At 36.1% G+C, this 24,345-nt stretch overlaps 1 protein-coding gene across 1 annotated transcript in view; it reads right to left on the minus strand.

The window, feature by feature from the left end:
- Positions 1 to 24,345, minus strand: part of Cntn6 (contactin 6) — a 252,515-nt gene that overhangs the window by 32,393 nt on the left and 195,777 nt on the right. The window contains exon 12 of the mRNA XM_013010399.1: positions 9,591 to 9,718. Within this exon, the coding sequence (XP_012865853.1) occupies positions 9,591 to 9,718 (128 nt within the window). The remainder of the gene's footprint in view (positions 1 to 9,590; positions 9,719 to 24,345) is intronic.

Here is a 24,345-nt window from a genome sequence, read left to right on the forward strand (position 1 = left end):
ACCACACATAAGCATTAGCAATGCTATAATTCTTTCCACTGCTCTTTCATTCCTTTTCTCCCCATGATATTCATTGGGATTGTAGTCCTTATAAGAACATTGTATTTGTTTTTATGTAGGTTTGAAAGTAAACAAACATTTTTCCAAAGCAGACTGACAAATGGCCAACAGAAATAGATGGAGCTCAATATCTCTAATCATCAGGACCATTGGAATCAAATCCTTGGATCTGTTCAGATAGTTATTAACCAAAAAATAAGAGATAGGTTTTAGAAAGGTCCCGAGTAAAAGCAAATTGTTGTACATGGCTGGGGAGATTGTGAGTTGATATAACTCTTATGAAAGACAACACGGAGGTGTGTAATTAAAAATAGAATTTTCAGTCAATCCCTGGTGGCTACTTGGAAGGCTAAGTCCCAGAGGACAGTGCCTCCAAACCAGCCTAAGCAGAAAAGTTTGAGAAAATCTATATCCAATTAACCAGCCAAAAAGCTAGACTGAAGGTGTCAGCCAATAGGGACAGTGCTAGCTACCAGTAAAAAAAAAATGAGTGAGACCATGAGATCTGAATTCAAGCCCAAGTACTGGCATGTACACACACACACACACACACACACACACACACAAAACACACACAACACACGGTAATATTAATTAGCCTGATAGATAAAGGAGATATGACATTTCTGACAACAGAGATAAACACAGATGAATGATATGAAGCCAGTCAGACACAGAAAGAATGATACCATATGAATTAATCTACACATGGAACCTGAGAATATCACATACAAAGAAACAGTAGAGTGGTGGCCCCCAGGAACAAAGTCTTGAGTGACATTAGGACATGTTGGTTATGAGTAAAGAATAAACTCAGAGATTTAATCATCAAAATGATAGCTATTGGTAATAGCACTAAACTTAACACTGGCTATGTGCTGAGAATTGGGTATTCTCAGCACAAATACAAGGTAAGTAACTATGTGAGGAGATGGCTACATTACTTTCACTCTAGAAATCATCTGTGTGGATAAAAACATGGCACTGTACTTAAATACATGCCAATTGTATTTAAAAAACAGCACAGGATGACAAGGGTGATATTGATGTAGATGCATTGTACTCATATACTGATGTGTTCAACTGTGATCTTTTGTACAATTACTTAACTATAATAAAAATGTAATGTAAGAAGAAGACAACATAATGGGAATCCTCTCAGGCTTTATTTGTAAGTATCTTTATTTTTCCAGGCACCAGTGGCTCACTTCTATAATTCTAGCTACTCAGGAGGCTCAGATCTGAGAGCTGAGGTTCAATTTGAAGCCAGTCCAGAGAGACAGGAGCTGTGGCTCAAGAGGTAGAGCACCAGCCTTCAGCATGAAGGACAACATGCTAGTCCAGAATTCAAGCCCTAAGACTGGAACCAAAGAAAAAAATCTTTATTTTGTCACCATTTGGAGATTATTTTCACTGAAAAGAATTACTGTGGAATCCAAGTGGAGTGCTTGAGTTTTTGATGAACTATCTCCTGAATTGTGCTTTCTTAGCTATGTATTATATATTGCTCAAGCAAGAACTGACATGCTCTTAGCATGATGGAAAGATATGAAACAGAAAGTAGTAGACTGTGGGTAGCACAACACAATTGGAGGTGGGGGAATTGTGCAGAACACAAGGGAATGCAAACATGCACACAGGAGTGAAATACCTGTCCTGTAACCCTCACTCAGCTGCAAGGATGCTACCTGGGGATTTTTGTTCTCTGGCAAGGAAATTGTTAGACAAATGTCCTAGGAAACTAATGAGCTCAAGAAGGAAATACCTAAACACAATGTCCTTCGGCTTTTCCCAAGCTAGTATCCCTATATCATCATAGTAGGAAGGGCACTAAATCGATACATCCCAAACCCGATTATAACTTTCACCGCTGCCTCCATCTTAGCTATGAGGAAGCAGCAGGTTGGATACACAAGGTATTTGTGCATACTGCTTAAAGCAGAGGAAGGATTAACACAAAGGGAGTTGAGGGAAGCAGAGATCAATCAAGGGAAATAATCCAAAATAAAAAAAAAGTTATAAGCAATAGTTTCAAGAAGATAGTAAAGAATGATTATATACAAAAGAACATCCATAACATAAATCATAGTAAGAAAGAAAATTGACAGTGTTGGGGATTGAAATATGGGCCAGGACATTGCTCAGCTGGTGCTCTACTGCTTGAGTCTTACCTCCAGCTCTCCACCCGTGCATCAGTTCTTTTCTAGGTAGAGTCAGTCTTTATATGCCCATACTGCTATGGCTATGATCCTCCTACTTGTTCTTCTCCACCTGACTAGAGGTAACTGGCATTCATCATACACCCAGCCACTGATTGATCTGGAGTTCTGAGAGCTTCTTTGTATCTGAGCTGGCCTTAGACCACAATCTCCAAGTAGTTAAGGTTATAGGCTTGAGTCACAATGCCCAGTTTTGTTGTTTGTTTGTTAATGGAAAAAACACACACACAAAAAGTAATTATAGTCTGGTTGAAAATATATAAACTACAGCACCTCATCCTGAAATTGTGGTACACTGGGGGATAAAAAAAGGAAGGAAAAAAGGGAGACAGAGAGAGAGGGAGGGAACAAAGGAAGGAGTGTTTAAGCAACAGAGTTCTGACACACAGAGCAAGTAGATAATGATGGCTGATAACTGAGAGGGACTTGGGCAATAAATTATTATCAAGTCCTAGAAAGCTAGGCAAACAAAACAAGGGAAGGCAAACATAGGAAAATCAAAACCAACATCCTGAAATAAGACATGGTGAAAAACCAAGCCCCAAACAAAGAAATTAGTGTGATAGAGTCTATATTTTTCTGCTTTTAGCAAAGCAGAAATGCAAAATGTTTTAAATAATTATTTAATGTACTTTCATCCTTCATACATATAATGATAATGACAAGAATGTTTAATGGGTCTCAGCCACGTAGAAGATTATGTACTCAGGCATGGGTCTCTGTAGATTAAAATCTACATGCGATATCTGTTGTTTTCTTGCCACCACAGGCAAAATATTATTTGAAAGCACCAAGTAATTATGGTCAATATATCCCAGTTTTCCTTCAGATACTATTACCCATTTGTCTTAATCTTCAAAATTTATATGATTTAGAGTAAATACTGAAAGACTATCAACAACTCCAGAGTAAAAGAATAAAACAAACAAACAAAAACAAGGGAACAGTCTAGAGAAAAAAACAAACTGTTCAAAATGTGAGATTTAAAAGAATCTTGCAAGTAGCATTTCTGGCTCTTCGGCTAAGATCAAATCATGCATCATGCAAATATAGGAAGTATGAACAAGTTCATAAAATATTTTCCTAGGAAGCAATGTAAATGTAAATCAAAGTGTAAATACAGATCCTCCAGGCTAACAAACAAACAAAATAGGACTAGCTTTTGACTTACTCATGAAAAGTACCTTCACCCACTTACTCATGAAAAGTACCTTCACCCACTTACTCATGAAAAGTACCTTCACGCCGGCTTTTACTTAATAAATCAGATATGTCAACTACTCAGTTTCAAATCTGTTAGCACTTAAAAAGCAGTGATTACATACTTATAGCATCATTTTTATATTTCTTCTGAATAGACAGTGTTCACAGACTCTTCTACAGCTGTAACTTTTCACTAAATTGGAGTGTGGTAAGTGATAGGATTCAGATTTTTGGTGGTGGGTGGGGGTGTGAGCTTGAACTCAGGGTCTAGATGCTGTTCCTGAGCTTTTTTTTGCTCAAGTCTAGCACTTCACCACCTGAGCCATACAGTTCCTTTTCAGGCATTTTTGGTGGTTAGTTGAAGTCTTACTGAATTTCCTGCCCAGCATGGCTTTGAACCTAAATCCTCAGATTTCAGCCTCCTTGGTAGCTAGGATTATTGGCATGTAATATGGGTGTCTGGCAGATATTTTATATGTTAATAGCTTAAATAATTCAAATAATAAGAAAGACAAAGAAGAAGGAGAAAGAGGAGGAGGAAGAGAAAGAAGAAGAGAAGGAAGAAGAGGAGGAGGAGGAGGAGGAAGAGGAGGAGGAGAAGGAGCATAACTAGAACATAATAGCTAGTTCAGAAATGGAACAACCTAATTGTTTCTTTTAGGGTTAGACTAGAGTAAAATTAAAATGACTGGACCTCTGATTCCTAACCAAATGCAGTGTGAGTACAGGTTTGGAAGGGAAACTGTAGACAAGGAGAGTTAACAGTTAAAGGTTCTTGTGGTTTCAACTTTGGCTGTGCTAATTTTTAATGAATATAGGAGGTGCATAGGTACAGACTATTGCTTGGAAGAGGAAGCTAGCCACAGATATTTTCTGTATGAAATATAAGGTAGGAGAAGATTTTAAGCAAAGCTGTTTCTGGGTTGAGGATGAAGGTTTTTAGCTGAATGGATAGAGGAAGTTCTAATTAATTCTAGAATGATGTCATGATCTGCTTCTTGGTATGTTGCGGTTTACAGGTGTATTCATTTTCACAAATTCAGCAAACACATGTAAAACTCTGTATTTTTATGTGTAACACAGACTTCTAATTTTTAAAAATGCAATAAATACTAAATGAAAGCTCACTCTACAAGACAAAGTACCAATGCCTTTACATTACAATATTATTTCCTCTAACCTTGTCAACACAATATGTGAAATTGTCTTGTGTACTTAATAATTCGTTATGTTTACAGAAAGACTAAAAAGAAGGGAAAAGTGGGTGGGGGAGCCCTCTGGCACTTATTAACTTTTGCTGCAAAGACACAGGAGAGGAACTGCTTAAGTGCTGGTCACAGTGCTGTCAACCAAGTATGTATTGAAGAAAAGTAGCTAGTGATGATAGCAAGGAAAACAATTCAAGAACAACAAACAAAGCCTTCAGGATCCCTCCTAGTAAGTAATGGGGCTGTGTGTCTAGCACTACATACATTGGTATATATCTTTATGTGTCTAAGCTCCTCTACTTAACATCCACCTCTAGACGTACAGCTTCTATCTCATCTAAAAACAAGGAAAACCAACAAAATCTTGTCAATCATAGACTTCATCATATGGAAAAGCTGTCTTGAGCAGTAAAAATTAAAATGTGAGCCTAAATTATATCTTTCCTCTTCAACATCTACTATATAATATACATTCAGAAAAACTCACTTGTTTAACATAATTGTATATTTAATCTACATCCTATGTCTTATATTTTTAAGACTAAATTGATTGAATACCAAAGAGCACTAATATTAGTGAATGCATATACTGATACATTTTCACATGTTTACTTAAAGGAATTTGTTATCCAAGTATCTAAAATTCACTCATACTGGGTACTGGTGGCTCTCGCCTGTAATCCTAGCTATTAAAGATACTGAAATCTGAGAATCACAATTCAAAGCCAGCCTGCGTAGGAAAATTCACGAGACTCTTATCTCCAATGAATCACTAAAGGCTGGAAGTAGAACTATGGCTCAAGTGTGGGAGCATCATCCTTGGACACAAAAGCTCAGAGCCAGAGCACCAATCCCGAGTTCAAGCTCCAGGATCATTGCCAAAAAGAAGAAAAAAGTAAAAATAAAAATTGCTTCAGCTTTTTTTTTTCCACTACTGAAGGGGAAAAGCGAGTTTCATTCTCATCAAGATAATAAATATTTATATATCCTTGATCTCAAAAATAATTTTACTATTGATAAACCCCTTAAATAATCATGGGTTAAAGAAAAATAAGTACAAAAGAAGGAGATGTACAAGGAGATGTTACTTACACAGTGTACTTCTCTGCGTTTGTCAGCCCTATACTATGCAATAGGTATTCCAGGATGTCTTCTTAGGAGTCTGTAGCTATACTTTTTGTTTGTTCAATTGAGCTAGGTTTTCCAACAGGGCTGAATGGTATATCTCACAGCCTTTGAATGCCACAGTGTCTCCAATTATCTACCTGTCTCGGGGATTTCTCTTAGTGAGTATTCAGTATTAGGAAACCCACTCATTGAGCTGAAGAAAATGAATAGGCCATTCTGGTTGTTGGTATAATAAAGACTTCTATCACAAAGAATAAACAACTAAATGAGCAGCAATAAACTTAATTTGCACATTAGATATGCTTTTCCAAGTTCCGACATTTCAGTTGAAAATAATGCTGAAGCAATGAGGCCTATAATTGAACATCCAAAACTTCTCCAGTGGGGAAACAAAAACAAATGTTGCCTGCAAACATGATCATTTTTATAGCCTGCTGTTACTTTGCTTTTTAATAATTTTCCAAATGCCAGATCAAGTAATTTTCCCTTTTTTAAGGTGAATTTCATATACCTCTTAGTGTATAGGCACTATGTAATTTTAATCTAAGTCCTCTAAAATAAAATCCCTTAAACTCTCTTTCCTTTGGAGTCCCTGTTGGTGTCTTGGCAACATGTCTTCAAATTACATCCGGCTTCTTGCAAGGATCTAGCAAGGCGGCCGCTAATTGCCCTTGCAGTGTCTGAATGGAAAATTGCCTTATCCTGGAGCATTAGTGAAATAGAAATTTCTGACAAACAGTGCAGATAACTTCAGAATCCTCTTAACACTGATAAGCCATATCAGCTAAAAACTAAGCTGGGAAATATCTTCCTCTTGTAACTATTATCTTTTTATATGTTATCCAACAACAACATTTCTTGCATGACTGAGGCTGATAAGTAAATTCAAAGAGAGATGATTGTTTTATCAGCTGTACTGAAATTTCTCATTTGCTCTTCAGCACTTTATTACATTTAAGGTCAGCATATACTGAGTTGCGGTTGAGAAGCAAAATTATATTTGACTCTGTTTTAATAATCAGATGAGCATTTATCAGAGAGAGACACACACAAATATATATATCAAACCATCTCAACAAAGAGTTATATACTCAACAGACAAGAAAATGGTGGAACCAATTCATATTCATACAAATTTGTCCCAGACTAAGTTTGTGGATTGCTAGACTATGAAGTGATCATTCTTTGGCATGGCTATCTTTAACATTTGAAGTGATCATTCTTTGGCATGGCTATCTTTAACATTTTCCTATAAAAGGCAATTAGATACAGTCAAATTCCTAATTAGCATTCTAATTAAAATGGTGTGTATGATGATGACACAATTTAATAAAATCTATACTTCACAGATCAATAATAATAACAATGATTTCTAAAAAATTTACTCATACGTGTTTCATGTGCTTATGTAGTTACTCTGTTTATACATGCTTTTGTATAATTGAATATAGATTAATATTGCATAGGGTAGGTTTTGCTGCTGGAAAGGTAAGATATTTTGTTTCAATAATCCCAGCAAAGAACATGAAAATTACACAAAGATGTAGGCTGGCCTACTGAATTATCTTATTCCACCATTTCTGCCTTGTAAGTAGAGTAGAGTATTTGTGGATTCTGATGTGCTTTATAAATAAAGATCTCAAAGTGCACATCCACCTCTTCCCATTTCACTTAGGACATTGTCTGGGGGAGTACAGGGCATTTGTACCTGCCTTGAACATATAATTGTTATCAGAACAAAGTGAGCAGCACCTGCTCACCATCTTCTTATTCAACATTCATGTGAGTCTTCTGTCATTCTTCTCCATCAGTTATTAATGCAAGTGAGTGACATCATACCAAAGGTTTAAGAATCACTTGAGGGAATGAGAGTACATTCAGTCATCTCATTCTATCCAATAATTTGGGGTTTTATTTAGCCTTTGGAGTGAAAGGATGCCCGTTCTGCACGTAAGCAGGAAATCTACTGGTCCTTCTAAGGTACTGTGGACCACATACCGGTGTAAATCACTAGTTTGCTTTCAGAACAAACATCTCTCCTACTGATCGCCTCTGTCTTCCCTGCTTCATTTGAATGCCTCTAGACTTGTTCATGTCTGCAGGATTTAACTACAAAGCTTTTTTTATCCTCTATTATAGCTTAATCAACTACTGCTATAAAATAAAAGCATACTGCATGTGCCTTTTAACTTTACAATGATATTTTAAAAATAATATCTTCCATTTTTCCCCTATACAAACTGTCATTTCCTCAAACACAAAGTGGTGGTACATTTCAGCATATGAGAACTGACAGTGGGTAGTTGCTTATAGCTTGAAACACTGTGTCCATCCTTGTCTTAAAAACTGACGACAGCACAATTTTAAGGAAGGATTTTTTTTCTTTTTCAAAATGTACCACACTGGTGGGATTTTGACACATCAAATTTTATCAATCACATTTCCCTCAGAGTGTTTCAGACAACTGTTGACATAATTTAATATGCCTGAAACAAGTTGGCAAAAATATCTTCCTAGGAAAAAGGTGGGTATTTATTTTCCAGAAGCCATTTTAAATGATAGTTGAAGTTAGCAGCTATTTTATCCAATATATTTTTAATAGAAGAAAATAGAGAAAAAGCATCAATTGCTGAATTTAATCATTTGGGCTTAATTAGCTGCTCATATTGCTTTACTAAGACAGTCATTTTTATCATCTGGGAGGTGAGAAATGATAAAAGTGACATGGTTTCCAGTAAACATACTAGTTTTATGAGCTGAGATTAAAAATAGTAAAGTAGTTAAATGGAAAACAGACACTTCTGATACTAATTATGTCCCTTGGTGATAAATAGAGGTTGGATTGATACTAGTTTAAAAATCTTAAAGAAATGTAATATCACAAAGACATGAATGACTGGTTATATGCCTTTAACCCATTCCTTGATGGCACAATACGGTCAAAACTTTCTCAAAGATGCCCAAGCCAACTGAAATACTAAGCAACTCTACTGAGCCCTCACTCACCTTCTAGAGATAAAGTGTTACCTCTCAAAAAAAAAAAAGAAATGTAATAGTCCATATTTTCCATCCTAAATTGTACCAGCATATCTGTTTACTGTAAAAGGGATATAATAATGACTCACAAGACCACTGTGATTTAATACTTTCACTTTGGAAAAAAACCCTTTATTATAATAGAGGGTCTATTTTACTGATTATTAGAACTACATTGTTCAAAAATGGACTAGGTGTGTATCAGGTAGTAGCCTTATAGCCACGTAAACCATTCCTACATAGAGAACCCCGACATGACATTTACTGGGTAATACTTTTCATTTCCTTTATCCAAAGGTGTGGTTCCACATAGTAACATGTTTGTAAAAATTCAAATATTTCAAAGTATAGGTTTTAATATTGCAAAAGTTATATATTGGTGGAGGAGTGTAGTTGTGGAGGTGGGAGGGAAGGGATGGTAGGGGAAAAACAAAGGAGGAGGTAACAATGCTTGATAGGAAATGTACTCATTACCTTGCTCATGTAACTCTAACCCCTATGTACAGTATTTTTACAATAGAAAACTTATTAAAATATATTGGTAACATTTTTAACTCTCAGTCCTGAGGACAGGACTCACCACCGAGGACAGTGCCAGAACTTTCAATGAAACTTTCAATGAAATCCAGGTATATTATACCAACCACAATATATGTGCTTGACACAGTGATACAGGTCAGGAGATGCATAGGCATTTCTAATATGCCTAAAAGAACAAATGAAGATGATAAGATACCTTTCACGACGAGACTGCCCGTGTTCCTTGCAATGCCAAATTGATTGGTAGCTACACAAGTATAAGAGCCAGCATCTGACCTGGTCACGTTACATATCTTGAGGCCACCATTTTCTAAGAGGAGCACTCTAAAAAGGAAACCAGATTAAAGAAAGTGAGGCTACTTTGACATGAATAAATCAAAACCACAACTTGTGTCACTCTCAAACGTTACTCACCATGAATGTATTTGATTAAATAAACATAGTTCCTTTCCTTAGCACTTTTAATGTCTACACAACATGGTTGGGAGTCTCGACAATGTTCAACGTTGCTAGAAAATGGAAGGAATCATCTATGCCCTTCCATGGGCACAGGGAAGATGAAGGATTCATGGATCACATGGGATTCAATGTTCCTAAAGTATATGGGATACAAAGGAGCTATAGCTTAGAAATTCAAGTGTTTTGGAGAATTATCTCTACTGGGGTTTCTTTTTTCTTCTGAAATTCAGAAATCATTCAAATAAATATCACAATGGCACTGTAATCAGGGAAGTCTCCCAAGCTTTTAAAAGAGAAAAATCATCATCAAAGATTATAATGGAATGAAAAAGAAAAAATTTGAACCTTGCCCAATTTTAGACTTCCCTTACAAATCGAGTTCCAACCTCTTAAAACATGCAGTTGTAGAAACACTGGGATGTTAGGATTTTTACCAAAGGAAGTGATGACAAATTAATTTATAAGCAATACAGCTCTAAAAAAAGGAAAGGCAAGACAATTTTCATGCATGTTATATCCATTAACAACAACAAAACAGTATTTGTTGCATCGCAAATATATCATTGTTTCTAATATGGGTATAACATGAAATGCAGCTAATATAATTAATTATATCCAACTTGAAACACAGAGACATTAGCCAACAGGAGTTTTATAACAACAGCTTCAGATGTTAAGCTTGTTATAAATGAAGGATTCCAAACACTGTCAGTGAGGGGCAAGAGCAGGGAACGTTAAATGACACAGAGTAGATACTTTAGAGGTCATTCTCATAATGTATTGTCCATGATGGACATCTGATAGTATATTTACTATCTGCAATATCTAGCTTAATAGATTACACATTTATATTAAACACTGAATTGTAAGTTTCATGTGTTTGCTCACCTCCATAGTCCTAGCTAGTTATAAGATCAAAATCAGGAGAATAGAATTTGAAGACAGCCCAGGCAAAAGCTCACTAGACTCAATTTCAACAAATAAAAAGCTGGGCAAGGTGGAGCACAGTGGCCATCCAGCTACCTGGGCAGTGCAGCTAGGAGGATCAAGGTCCAGGGTAGCTCAGGCACACATAGGATACCTTATTAGAAAAAAAATCTACATTAGATGTTATAACAAAAGCATAATGGGTTGGAATGTGACTCAAGTGGTAGAGTGTCTCTGAGGTCCAACAGCAAAACAATAACAGTAACAAAGAGATTTTAGTGTACATCAAACTTCTAGCCAAATGCATTTCTTTAGAACAAATGAAAAGAAATCAATGAGAGAAGGATTTACATACATCATCTACCTCTAGCATTTACGAATGACTGAATTTTGTTTCAGTCAGTGGCATAGAAACACTGAATATTGGTAACTAAAACATATTGCTTGATAAAAAATAATTTACTTCTGCTATCTAGCAGCCATCAAACAAGTTTACTTTTCAAAACTGTTTGAAAAGATAATGAAGAGATAAGAAGCACCCAATTAAGGTCAAAGTGAACCCAGAGACTGGCAGTTTTAGATAGGATAAAATGCATTGAGCATTTTACAGAACCTTGTAGTTTATGATTTGGGTAACATTTATAGATAAAGATAAAAACTATTTTATCTCCTATTTTTCCTTTGAGAAAGAGTAGTTGAAAGTATAACTTTAACTGGACGATGGTCAGAACATACCAATAAGGGATATTAAATTCTTCTGTGTTCACTCTACTTAGGCTACACTAGTTGCTTTAAGAACACAGGCTCACATATAAAGTTGGCTTTCTGGGGTGGGGAGGGGACAGAAAAATATTCTAAGAAAAGAAATGGATGAACTGATTTAAAAGACTAAGTCAAAGCCCAACAAAATAAGTATAAAGAGAGGGAGGGCCAAGAGAAGGGTTAGGAGGAAGAAGGAGGAAGGGCAGAGAATGTAGGCAATTGTATATTATACCACAGAATTGAGAAATACAAGGGACAGAGTAGGGCGATGGGAACTAAAGATTTTGAAGTGATGGCACAGATCAGGATGCATTGTACCCCTAAACTGCTTTTTTAAGAGGCAAAAAATTCAATATGTAACCTAAAATTAAGGTAAGTCAGGGAAGGCATGGGCTGGGAGGGATGAGAATATCAAAGAGGTGATAGTGGTCAAGATGCACTGGATTCATAAGCTGTGTCCGTGAATTGCAGCTCCCTTGTACAACTACTTAACCATGACAAAAACATTTTTAAGGGGCTGGGAATGTGGCTTAGTGGTAGAGTACCTGCCTAGCATGCCTGAGGCCCTGTGTTTGATTCCTCAGTGCTACATAAACAGAAAAAGCCAGAAGTGGTGCTGTGACTTAAGTGGAAGAGCACTAGCCTTGAGCAAAAGGACATGCCCAGGCCCTGAATTCAAGCCCCAGGACTTGCCAAAAAAAATTTAAAATTTAATTTAAATTTAAAAACATTCACCAACAATTAGCAAAGAGAACAGGAGGTAATAATGTGATTCCTTGCATACTGTAGTTATATTTTTCATATTGTGATTTAATGTTGAGTTTACCATAGTAATTAGACAACAGATGATCAAATTATGAAAGAAAATTGGCATGTATCATGGAATTATGGAAAAGGCTTTATATATTCAAGCATGTGTGGTAGAACAATGTTATCCCTATTTTTCTTTTTTAAATTTATTCATCAAATATTTGGTAGATACTGACTATGTAGGAAGCCATATGTTAGTTGTTATAAAAAGGGAAATGAGAAATAAAGTGTTAAATATCATGAGTCATTATTTTCCATCATAGTAAAAATTCCTTGTTCAAAATATGAGGTGATCAGCTACTTGGAACTGACTTTATACAGCCATGCTACTGAGTGTGTAACAAGTGTTAGATCACTGAATCCTCCAGATAAATTCTGGGTACACTATGGTCATCTCCAATTCACAAACCATGAACCAGTACACAAAGAAACACACAGGATATCAAGGCAGTATCTATATCAATAACTCTAGGTAGTATATAACCAAGATGTTAACAAAAAGCACTTATTCTTATCAAGCATTCTTTAAGTTTCTAAAACCTAATTTATCAAACATTTACTAAAACCAGCCCTAATTTCATAAACATAGGTGTGGGTGAGTTTATTTGCCAAGAATGCCCTTTAATACTGGAGGTTCTTAATTAGAATGAAGTGAAAGGTGTGTGTGTGTGTGTGTGTGTGTGTGTGTGTGTGTGTGTGTGTGTGTGTGTGTATACATGTACATGCAAATGTGTGCCTATCGGTAGTCCTTTTTTAAGTTCTTAGATTTCCTGAGACCTTAAAGGCAGGCATAACACTGTTATACCCTTGTGATTGAAGCATTTTACCCATTGATGTTTCAACCTCAAGGTAATGATGGCAAAGTGACTACTGAAGATTGTTTTTCATCTATTCAACTTTTTATAGTATTATTAACTATAGTGGGAAAGAGTCTGTGAAGGCTTTTGGGGTCAAAGTTTATATCTGACTGAGCCACAGCACATTAACAGCCCAAGTCTCCAAGGTTCTTATGTGCAGCACAGGGAGAATAATTCTACCTATGTCATAGTCACAAAGACCAAATGCTGCTAATGGTTTAAAACAAGTGTAATACTGTTCCTGACCCCAAGTTAGAAGTTAGTAGGTAACGTTTTAATGAACTGATTTCTCATCTTCTCTAAGAATATTAGCTACTGCTATACTTCTAGGAGAAACACCAACTCTGGGAAGAGAAGGAAAATTGTTATTGTGGTTTAGTTTGAAGAAATAGATCTAAAAGCTATATACCAGGTTTTAAAATCTATAACTCTATAAACATAAAATAAATTTTTATTAATATATAATTTCTGTACAGATTTGGTACTTTCAGTGATTAGTATGCCCATCACCACCTTGCACCATTTCTATTCAAATTCCCCTCTTCTAATTGTTTTGGGATTTCACTGCTGAATTATATTCACCCTATTATACTTCAGAACACTAGAACTTATTTATATTGTCAAAACATAATGTGACACCTGTTAACTGACCTTTTCCCATTTCCCTACAAACACCACAATTGTTCAGTCTCTGGAACCATTATTCTGAACTTCTGAGATCAACTTACTTAGGGTTATACATACAAGTGATGCTATCTAGTTTTCATTTTTCTGTACCTGGCCTCTTTTACTTAAGGAAATGTGATGTATGCACAATGTAATATTTTTCGCTCATGCAAAGCAAGGAGTCCTGACATAAGTAATCACATGGATACCTTTGGAGGACAGTATTCAAGGAGCCAGATACAACGCAAAGTATCTTCAATGTTCAATTTCAATTCGTAAAGCTCTCCCTTATTGTGAAACTTCTTATCTTGATCATTTGGTCTTTCTGATCCACAGTGTAGTTAAATTCTAGGTGCCCATCAAATTATTCTTATCTGCTCAAATCACTATTTCCTCTTTGCTCTTCTCTCTGATTGAGACTATTATCTCATACTCAAGATGGTTTCTGTTGCTACTATTTTCTAATCCTTGCATCTGAGTAGGCCCAGCAAGATGTGTGAGACTTTAAGTAACCTATAGTTATCCTTTTATCCTTTTCTAGACGGTTTTTATTTTAAGGTCACCAATTTCTGGCCTTTAATTTGTGATATCCATATGTTCTCTGCTTACCTCTGCCACTACGATCATTTCTGTAATAATACTTTCCTGCTCTTCTTTATTCTCAAATATCTATTTCATTAGAATATTTCATCTATTTCACACAATCAAATGAGAAGTCTGCCTTCAATTACAAAGCTTAATAACCTATTTAGATAATCAAATTATAAATTATGACATTTGCATTTAAAATGATCTGCATTTAACTGATGGAGATGTTATTTCTCTAATTCTATGATTGCTACAAAAGGCAGGATTTAGAACAAGCTGGGCCTGATGGTAAGTGACAATGGGTAATTCTTATAAAGGTGTGAGAAAATAAGAGCATATAGACCTGAGCTAACACCATATGTAAACATTTCAAGGTTAACTGATGGGTTGAAGGCAGCCTTCAGAGAGTGACTGAACAAGGAATACTTCAATCTTCTGACTGTCAAAGAGGTAAGTAACACAACAAGGTAAATAAAAGTAATAGATGCCTTATACACTTGCCTGATTTTATCCCCTTCATCTACCTGATGAGCTACTGTGAATAAGACACCAGGAAGGCAGTGAATCACATCCTATTAGCTTGCAGGATTGCTTTATTTGGAACATGCACATCAAATTTGTGTCATTATAATAAACTACATAAACTCTACAGTCTAGGCTCTGCCATTGATCCTTAGATTATGTCTACTAACCATTCATAACAAACTATATATGCATATATAAAATGACGATTAATATTTCCATCGATTATGTGAGTGAATTTAATCTAGTATGTCACTAATCTTTCATTTTCTTGCATACATAAAACATAGGTACATATATAGATCCCAAGGTATAAAGAGAAAAATGAGAAAAGTCTGATATCTTTGTTTGATACCATTCATAGCCCATCACAAAATTTGAGGACATAGAAGATTTACCTAAATTTTTTTAACTGATAGAAATTAGGACAGTGGGCAATTAAAATTTCTTATAGCTGAAACTAGAGCAATACTGCTATTTTTATCATACAATTATTAACTGGAGTATTGCTTCCAGTCCTGTCTAAAGATAATACAGTAGACCATGAAATTTTAATTGACTGTTTAATTTTACTGATATCTGGGAAATGTAAAATAGATTGGATTAAAATGAGTTAGTTGAGAAGTAGAAAAGTGTGTATAAATTTTTACTCTTCACACAATTTAATTTCTAAGTATAATGTCCCATTGGATTACATTTTAGATCAAACATTGATATTTCATCTTAATGATTGTTGCATATGATTATCATAGCTAAGGTATAATATCTGCTTTTCTCAATGTTGGTTAATAAGTTATCTTTAAGAAAATTCCTTCTTTTATAAGCTACAAAATAAAATGATACAATGATCTACAAACTAATTAATGCCAAGCTCGCTCATTTAAGTACCAATAAAAAATTTCATTTCCAACTCTTTGTGTCAATAATTTTAAATGGCACTGATGAACACTGAACAGAAAACAGCTAACACACTTGGCCAGGCTAAAGTTAAAGATTTAATCAATAAACAAACAGGAACCTAATCTATAATTCTATATATGACATCATCTCTTGTAAAATAAGAAAAAGAAAAAGAAGAGGGAACCATAAATTGCTAGTACAGAAAAATCCAAGTTTGATCAGGATTCAGATTTTCTAAGGTATCTATGAAAGACACATTTCTGGGTATCTTTAAATTACTTTTTAAAAGCCATTCTCAACAGACAAGAGAAATGTTCATGTTAAACCAATTAAACAGCTGAGACTATATAATTCCCATGTACTCATTACAAAGATGATTCCAGGTCTTTATGTACCTAACTGAAAGGATTTAATCAGCAAAGGGTTGTTTAGAAGTTTTACCTAGGGATTAGAAATTGACTCTGACTTGTTTTGATAAGATGAAGACATTATTGCTACCAGTCTCATTTCAATTTTTCTTTCTAGATTTTCCAGTTTCTGCTATTGTATTTTATGTCTAATGTGTAATTATGGGTATGAATAGTCAAGTGATTCAATGTAAAGACTTTGGTTCAATTCCCCTAACTGCAGAGCAGAAACAAAGAAGCAAATATTCAGGCTTCAGGATCTACAGATATAATTTAAGTGTCAGCTTTGTAGTGGCTTGCACAGAGCACAAACACAAACTCAGGGTGACTGAATCATGACACGAATTAGGAGATGGTAGATAACAGCAGTTCCTAAATAACATAATTATTTCCTGTCATGATGAGTCTTTACACAGACGGCATGCCAAAGTTTGCAGCTAGGCTGACTCTCAGAAAATGTTAGGAAATGTGATTTAAGGATGGAAAGCTTAGCTAAATTAATTCAGTGGAAATTTAGCTCTTTGCTAGAAGTAGTAAAAGATACAAAGAAGTATCTCTACTTGCTGAATTCTTTTGAGATGGCTGAGACTATACAAAAACAAATTAATATAGAACTCATACATTAACATGCTCTACAGCTCAAGCAAATTAAAAAAAATAAGATAGGAAATCATAAAGTTGGCTGAGAATGACAACAACAACAAAAAGTTGAGGAACATGAGACTTTAGAAATTTTAAAAAGAGGTGGACCCATTGCAACAATGAGATGTACAAGTCCTTATGTTGAAAAATGAACTCAATAATTTTGATTAGTGGGGAGAGGGTTGAGTAGGGAGGGGCAGGTAGAAGGATGGGAAGGGATGGGAAGGGGAAACAAAGGAGGAGGCTACAATGCTTGATAAGAAATGTACTCATTATCTTGTCCATGTCATTGTAACCCCTCTGTATAGTATTTTCTCAATAAAAAAAATTAAAAAGAAAAAAGTCTCTCCCAAAAATAGCTAGAGAGGAACTACATAAATATCCAACTGATGGGAGAGAGTTGCTCAGGCAGATTGGAGAAGTGTGAACAAGAAAGGATACTTTTGTTATTGAGTTTGTGTTTTGCCTTTGTATTTACATTTATTATGATGGCCTATTTTATTTCCTTTTCAAAGTTTTGAAATTTTACAAACATAAAAGTTGTATCTGTCTTAACCTTTGAGATAGACAGGCTTGAGATAGAGCCAGCTTACCTTACATTGTAACTTCATTTCCAAGGTCCTTGGTTGTCATGAGGTATGAAAAGTGATGAATCTGAGCTAGGAGATTAGTGCTTACTTAGCCCGTTTCTCTCTGCCTTTCTGTAAACACAGTGATCTCAGAACATCAATCTGGGAATTGATCCCCTTCTCTGTTTTGAGCATGGTTTTCAAACTGCTGTGTGTGGGTGGAATTTTCAATTCTGGGTCCCCTTGGGCTACTGAATTATTATATTCCTTAGAGACTATAACACTAGATTTACAAGAGGAGTTGTGAAAAGGAATCTGTTGGAATGTGACTTCTTGCTATTAACCCTTGCTTCTTACAAATTCATACCCAAATCCATTCCTTGTTGAGGCAGAAGTAGTTTATTGGTGTTGGCTGAATTTTCAAAACTCTGTCTACATGTCATAAAAATCATATTGTATGTTTCATCAAAAATCTAATCCATGATTTGATCAGTACGGATGCAGGATGTAAATCACTAGAAGGACTTAATTACTTATTCACTGATATGAATCATCACGAGTTCATCCACTGGACCACACAGATTTATCCTATGCCTATAACTGATAAAAATAGATTGATGATATATGTTACTCTTTAGAGAAGAACTTTTAACCCAACTCTGAATTACAGAGAAAAATAATGTGTATAATAATAATAATACTCTTTTCCATTTCTCAAATGAACAGAACTAATTAGAAATCTAATTAAAACTTATGGTTTGACAATTTATAGTTATAGATGATTTTTGGTGCCCAAGCTTTTTAGAACTGAATTATTTTCCATAACTTATTGGTTATGTGACTCAAAGTGTGAAATTAAGCAAGTTTTACTAGCCTGTTTTTACTGATCTTAAAACACAATTACTGTTCATAGGTATACTACAAAAAACTACATTAAATGTTATATCTAACATCTTGATACACTCTCTGCCAATGAGAGGTGTTGTATAAAGAAATACAGTCATCAGTATCATCATTTTTCTATGATTAAACTCAGGGCCAAATGTAGAGATGAGAGATTTCTGACTGTATTAGTTAATATAATCTGAGGTAGAAAGAAAAATGTATGTTATTAAGTCTAACCAAACTTATCTTAAGTAGACAGTCAACTTTTAGATGACTCAGAATAATATGAGTCTCTTTCATTTCTATGCAGAGGAATCTTTAAGGAAATGTCTCTTCTTTGATTGGGCTGGGAAGGTAGCTCAGTGGTAAAGCATTTGCCTTGCATGCTTGAGGCTCTGGGTTCGATTCCTCAGTACCACAAAAGCAGAAAAAAAAGGTGGAAGTGGTGCTGTGGCTCAAGTGTTAGAGTGCTAGCCTTGAGCTGAAGAGCTCAGGGACAGCGCCCAGGTCCAGAGTTCAGACCCCACAACCAGACCCCCCCAAAAAAAATCTCTTCCTTGAATATGTATATTGAAGGAAAGTCACTATCTCAGTGGAGAAGTGCAATATGTTGCCTCCAAGTTTTGAGCTTGGTTTAAAGATATGCACGTAAGATCTTCTCCCTTTTTCTGTGCTGAGAAAGCTTTCTGCTCATCTTCAAGGGTCAACCCTGTTACTTTCAATGTGATAAGATCTTTCTAACTCTTCCAAGTCAAATTAGTGAATGGTACTCTCTGTCATCACCTACTAGTGATGTACATGCCCCACTTCATCAGAGCCACGGACCCATCTATTTTCCCTTGAGATTCTGAGCTCATTAGAAAGACTGCATAGAGAATTTCAAACTCTGTAATGCAAAAAATAAAATAAAATATATTAACCCAGAATAGTTCACAAACTCATAACGTTGATTTGCCTCTGTATTTATAAATGAGTGAATAGATTAACAGGTCACACCTAGGAAGCTGACTTCTCATTACAAAATAGTAGTCATTAAACTACCATCTTGGGAAACCTCAGATTACCTTAAGGGTAAAAAATGGAGAAGGCACTGAGTATGACTCTGGTTTTCCTTCCAGGACATGAGGCAGAATGGTTTGATTTTATTTGTTTCAGAAAATTAGTTCTTACACAAATTCCATTGCAAACAGAAAAAAATAAAAAGAAGAAATAAATAGGAAAATAACAGCAAGAGACTGGAACAATGCTCTAGTAATACCATGTCATTTCCAAGATTAACAGTATTGGTCCAGCTTATATTTCTTCAACTATGTTATATAGGCATCATTTCTCTCTCTGCTTATTTAACTTCTTTATTTCTATAGGCTCACGATCATCAATAGAAATGTACTGGGTAACATATGAACAACCATTTTGTTTTTAAGTAAGGGACATTATTGTTCTTTAAGTATGTAAGTAATCAGTCTTTTTTTTCTAAAGCATCACACCAAGAACAAAAGGTCATTTGTATAAATTACATGGAAAATTGACCTTTTCTGTCTATAAAATTATGCTCTTGAATATTTATGTGAATTTTGAAAGATAGAAATGTCACTGAGAAATTAGAAGTGAACACCAACAGTAGGTGAATACTATTCACATGTTCAAAATGTAATAGAACAGATGACTAAACATCTTTTCCATGGTGAAGTAAGATGAAGAGGTAAAAGTTTAGCATGGAAAACAAACTTCTGGTGAGGGGGGAGTAGGGGAAGGAGAAGAATAAATGAAGAAAGCTTGTATTTTGTCTGAGGATGTGTGTGCATCAAACTAGTATTTCTCCAGTGTTATTCAAAGCCTCAGCTTTACTTGAGGTCTGAAGGGGTAAACTTGTAAAGTACATATTGTTCTGCACTGTTCCTCAGCCACAGAATCAAAATCCTGGGCACAATATGGCATCTACCTTTGCTATCAAGGTCTCCTGATACACAATCAAATTTGAAACTGACTGACAAAGCCAATGAATTTACAGCAACTCTACAATGAAGTTGATCCACTTCGCTTCGCCAGATGTAGTATAAGAATTTATGAGATGGTACTTATTTTTGGTGAACCTTCTTTCTTTGATGTATTTCCCTTGGTCGAAGACCACAGGAAAACATTTTAAATAAGGACTTCCGGGCAATCATAGTCCAATGCAAGACAGAACTCACCAGACTTATGGGCTTACAGGCAGACTTTACATCTTTAATGAAGCAGACCCAGGCAGGCAGGTGGTTCTGTGTGCACTGTGTAAATGGGTGAGAGACTGGGGAAGGCCAGGGGGAATAAAAGAAAGAGGATTAGCTGGCAAGAGGGAAAACGAGAGTAAGGCAGGCCAGGACACACACAGGATTTCAGCTTGTTACATCTCCCTGTGACACAGGCAGGAGTATCAGATGGCTCCTGACATCTTCAACATGTATTCCCTTGGAAAGGCTCACCTTAACAAGGCTCTCAGGAGTTGAGGATGAACAATTTAAAATTTTATTACACAGAGGCAGCACAGAAGGGAGGTCTTAATAAGCCTGGCATTATGCAGACTGTCATTCTGCCTTAAACATGGGAACATATGGTTCATTTGCCTACTTGATAGCCATGCTACCTGATGTACGAAGCACTATTAAATTAAGGAGTGGGTGATACAAAATAAAATTAGGTGTATTTGCTTGTTTATTAGGAAGCTCTACAAGGAGGAAGAGGCCTGGGGAAGGCTGTGTGGATGCATCCTGCCTAATCCTGCCTTGAAAAGATGTGTGGAGAGGCTACTGTATTATTAATAGTGAGTGTTTAGGAGAAAAGTAAAGGGGGGAAGCAGCAATGACTTAGAAGGTGTACATTGTAAACTACTGAAGGAGAGAGACTCGTAGAAGGGTTTCTCTTCCATTCCTGCAACCAGATCCCCATAGGCTGGTGGTCCAGGAGGGAAGTGAGCACAGAGAATCTTCCCATTGTCATGTTGAGCCATCAATAGGCTCTGTAACAAAAAGAACCACTTTTCCATATAGTTTATCCAGGAGAAAAAGTGAATCAAGACAAACTACTTTTTATTCTGTTTCTCATCTATGTTCTCCTTTATACTGTGATGTTCATTCAAATGGTTTTTTCTAAATTACGTGCTTATTGATGAAAAAAGAAAGAAAGAGAGAAAGGAAGAAAGAAAAAGAAAAAAGAAAGAATGAAAGGAAGGGAGGAAGGAAGGAAGGAAGGAAGGAAGGAAGGAAGGAAGGAAGGAAGGAAGATCAAGTGATTAGACCAATAGCAATCTCTTTTTTCTTGCCATGGAGAACTGTGGGACACTTTCTTTCTCCTTCATTTTCTTCTCCCTTATCTTGGCTTCCCCACTTCTCTACCTCTTTTTACAACTTTCCTCACACCCTCTACTTCAGTGGCTTACTGTGTCCACAAGAATGGTCTTGAGATGGTAAAGAGCCAGATAAAATAAGGTGGCATGTGTACGCTCCAAGAATGGGTCGTGAAGACAAAAATATGGCATATGAACTGCTTATTGTTGGAAAGGGTGACATGCATCAAGGTGTGTTGCACTCATAATTCTGCTCTGTAAAATGGCACCTCCTTTGTGCAACTACTTGAAGATGCTAAAAGTATTATTTAAAGACAAAAATAAACTGAATAAGATTCCTGAACATTTAATGGCTTTGTCTGGCTTCAAAAGGGCATGCTTTGACCCAGTGCCCAAGGCCATCCGGGGTTCAATGGTAACAATGCTGTAGGATAAGGCCCATATAATCCATGGTTTGATAAGGTCTGATCAAAAAACATATAAGTGGGTAAGTAGGCAAAGATAATGGAATTGGTTGCAGCGAAGGCCAAGTCTCCTTCTGTTTCAAGCCTGTGGAAAATGATCACATTCTGAGACCAATTCCCAAGGGGTAGAATTTCTAGAATCAAGTGAACTTGATTGTGAATGTTGAAGTGCCTTTGTATTTAGCTTTACAAGACTTCCTCAGGGAATAGCGGTAGCTGTCTAACTACTTAATCTGTGATAATATTGATCCTTATAACTCCACCAGCACAGGGAACAACACAAAACCGATGTTCTAATGTTTAGAGATATGTAAAGTGCCCAGCAAATAAAAGATGTTTAGAATGCTTATTTTGTTATTATTGACAATTTGGCATGCATTGGGATTTGATGTTTTAGCATTTTTTTAAAAAGGGAAGTGTGGAGAATCTTATGAATTATGTATGGATTTCTTTTATTATTCTTTCAATAACAGGACAAATTTTCTTCTTTCCCTCTCTTTGATTTTTATTCTTCCTAGCTTGCATGTCCACCAAAATAAAAAACACAGGTGATTCAGGCATTGTGTTTCATGCTGGCTGTTCAGTGGGTTTACGTTTCCTATTAAATTCAAGAGATGATCCCTGAGTAGGTAACCAGCAGTTTCTGGGCATAAGGAGCCCCATCTTGGACTTTTGATTTCTGTCAGTTCACTTGCTAAGTATTTCCACAAGGAAAAGCAGAAGTGATTCATCAAACTTAGCAGATGTGGAATTGATTCCCTCAGTTGCCTGACAATGCCTTGCAGAGATGAGCCTCATCTACATTCACATGGAGTTTCCACTGCTGTTGCTCTGTCTGCTGGGTGGAAGCATGCACACCTGGGATCTGAATTAGCGGGAGGCTGATGGCACCACATGCATACGAGGGTCCTGCAGCACATGTACATGATGATGGTAAATGTTTGCAACGGCCTCAGAGCCTGTGCGGCCCACCTGAGCTTCTACCGCAGATGGTTGCTTGAGGCTTGTACAAAACCACACACACACACACACACACACACACACACACACACAAGAAGTACTGTTTCCCCCAAAATGGATCAACTGAGAGCCAAAGAGATTAAAGGATTTACTCTAAGTTATCTATAGTGAGACTGAGGTATACTCAGTCTCTCATGCTGTCACTTTTCTGAATTACTAAGAGTGGCCAAAGTGAATTATACGGTTCATGACACTAAGTGTTCATCCCCTAAGAATCTGTAGGAATGTGATTGGGGTAGAATAGAGGCCCAAAGAATATTTGTGGAATGTAAGAGTGAAGATACAAATGGAAACATTATGGGTCTATTAATGATTAAAGCTCTTGGGATAATTTCAAACTGTATGGAGTCAGTGAGACAAAGTGATTTCACATTGAATTTTGTTCACTGAATTAACATCATGAAATATTTATTGAGGCGTATGTTTCAGGTTGGTGCTGAACATTGGAGCTATGTTGGGGAGTTTAACAGTGCTGCTGACTACCTTTGAATAACAGACACACTTGCTAAAAGAGCACTCTATAAGTTCTGGATCCATTTTAGCTCAGATCATTTGAGCTATTTGATAACTCATGGCCATGATCCCACTTATTTCCATCAGGTGGTAACTTGAGAAAACCACTGACAGACATAGGAAATTATAAAAGAGGAAACTTGCAACTTGAACATGCCAGTTAATGCTGTCTATCAATCATAGTCATCATGTATACAAGCAGTCTCTACTACGTAAGTGTGGTGTTTGATAATCCTTTTAAGTTTTCTTGTTCATGTTATTTCATCTTAAGCAGTGATTTCAAAGAAAACAATGATATCATAACAGTTGAATTCAGGGTCAAGCTACTGACCAAGAAGAGAACTAAGACCAGTACACAAGCTTTCCAATTTCTAATTCAGTGCTGTTTTGAAAAATACCTTGTTTTACCCCCTCAAAGTATACCTTTTGCTGTCTTCAGTTTAAATCCTACAACTAACTCCCTGATATATGTAAAGAAACAATAGGATTGATGTTGCTTGATCACTTACTCCTAGAGGAAGCCAAACAACCCTTGGACTCATTTTAGTGCCATTACCCTAGTATTAGGTGGAAGGCTATTTTCCTAGCCATGCACATAGATTCTTACTGTAAAGATAGAACATTTAGCTTGTCCAGCC

The sequence above is a fragment of the Dipodomys ordii genome, unplaced genomic scaffold (genome assembly GCF_000151885.1).
Source record: "Dipodomys ordii isolate 6190 unplaced genomic scaffold, Dord_2.0 Scaffold12, whole genome shotgun sequence".
NCBI lineage: Eukaryota > Metazoa > Chordata > Mammalia > Rodentia > Heteromyidae > Dipodomys > Dipodomys ordii.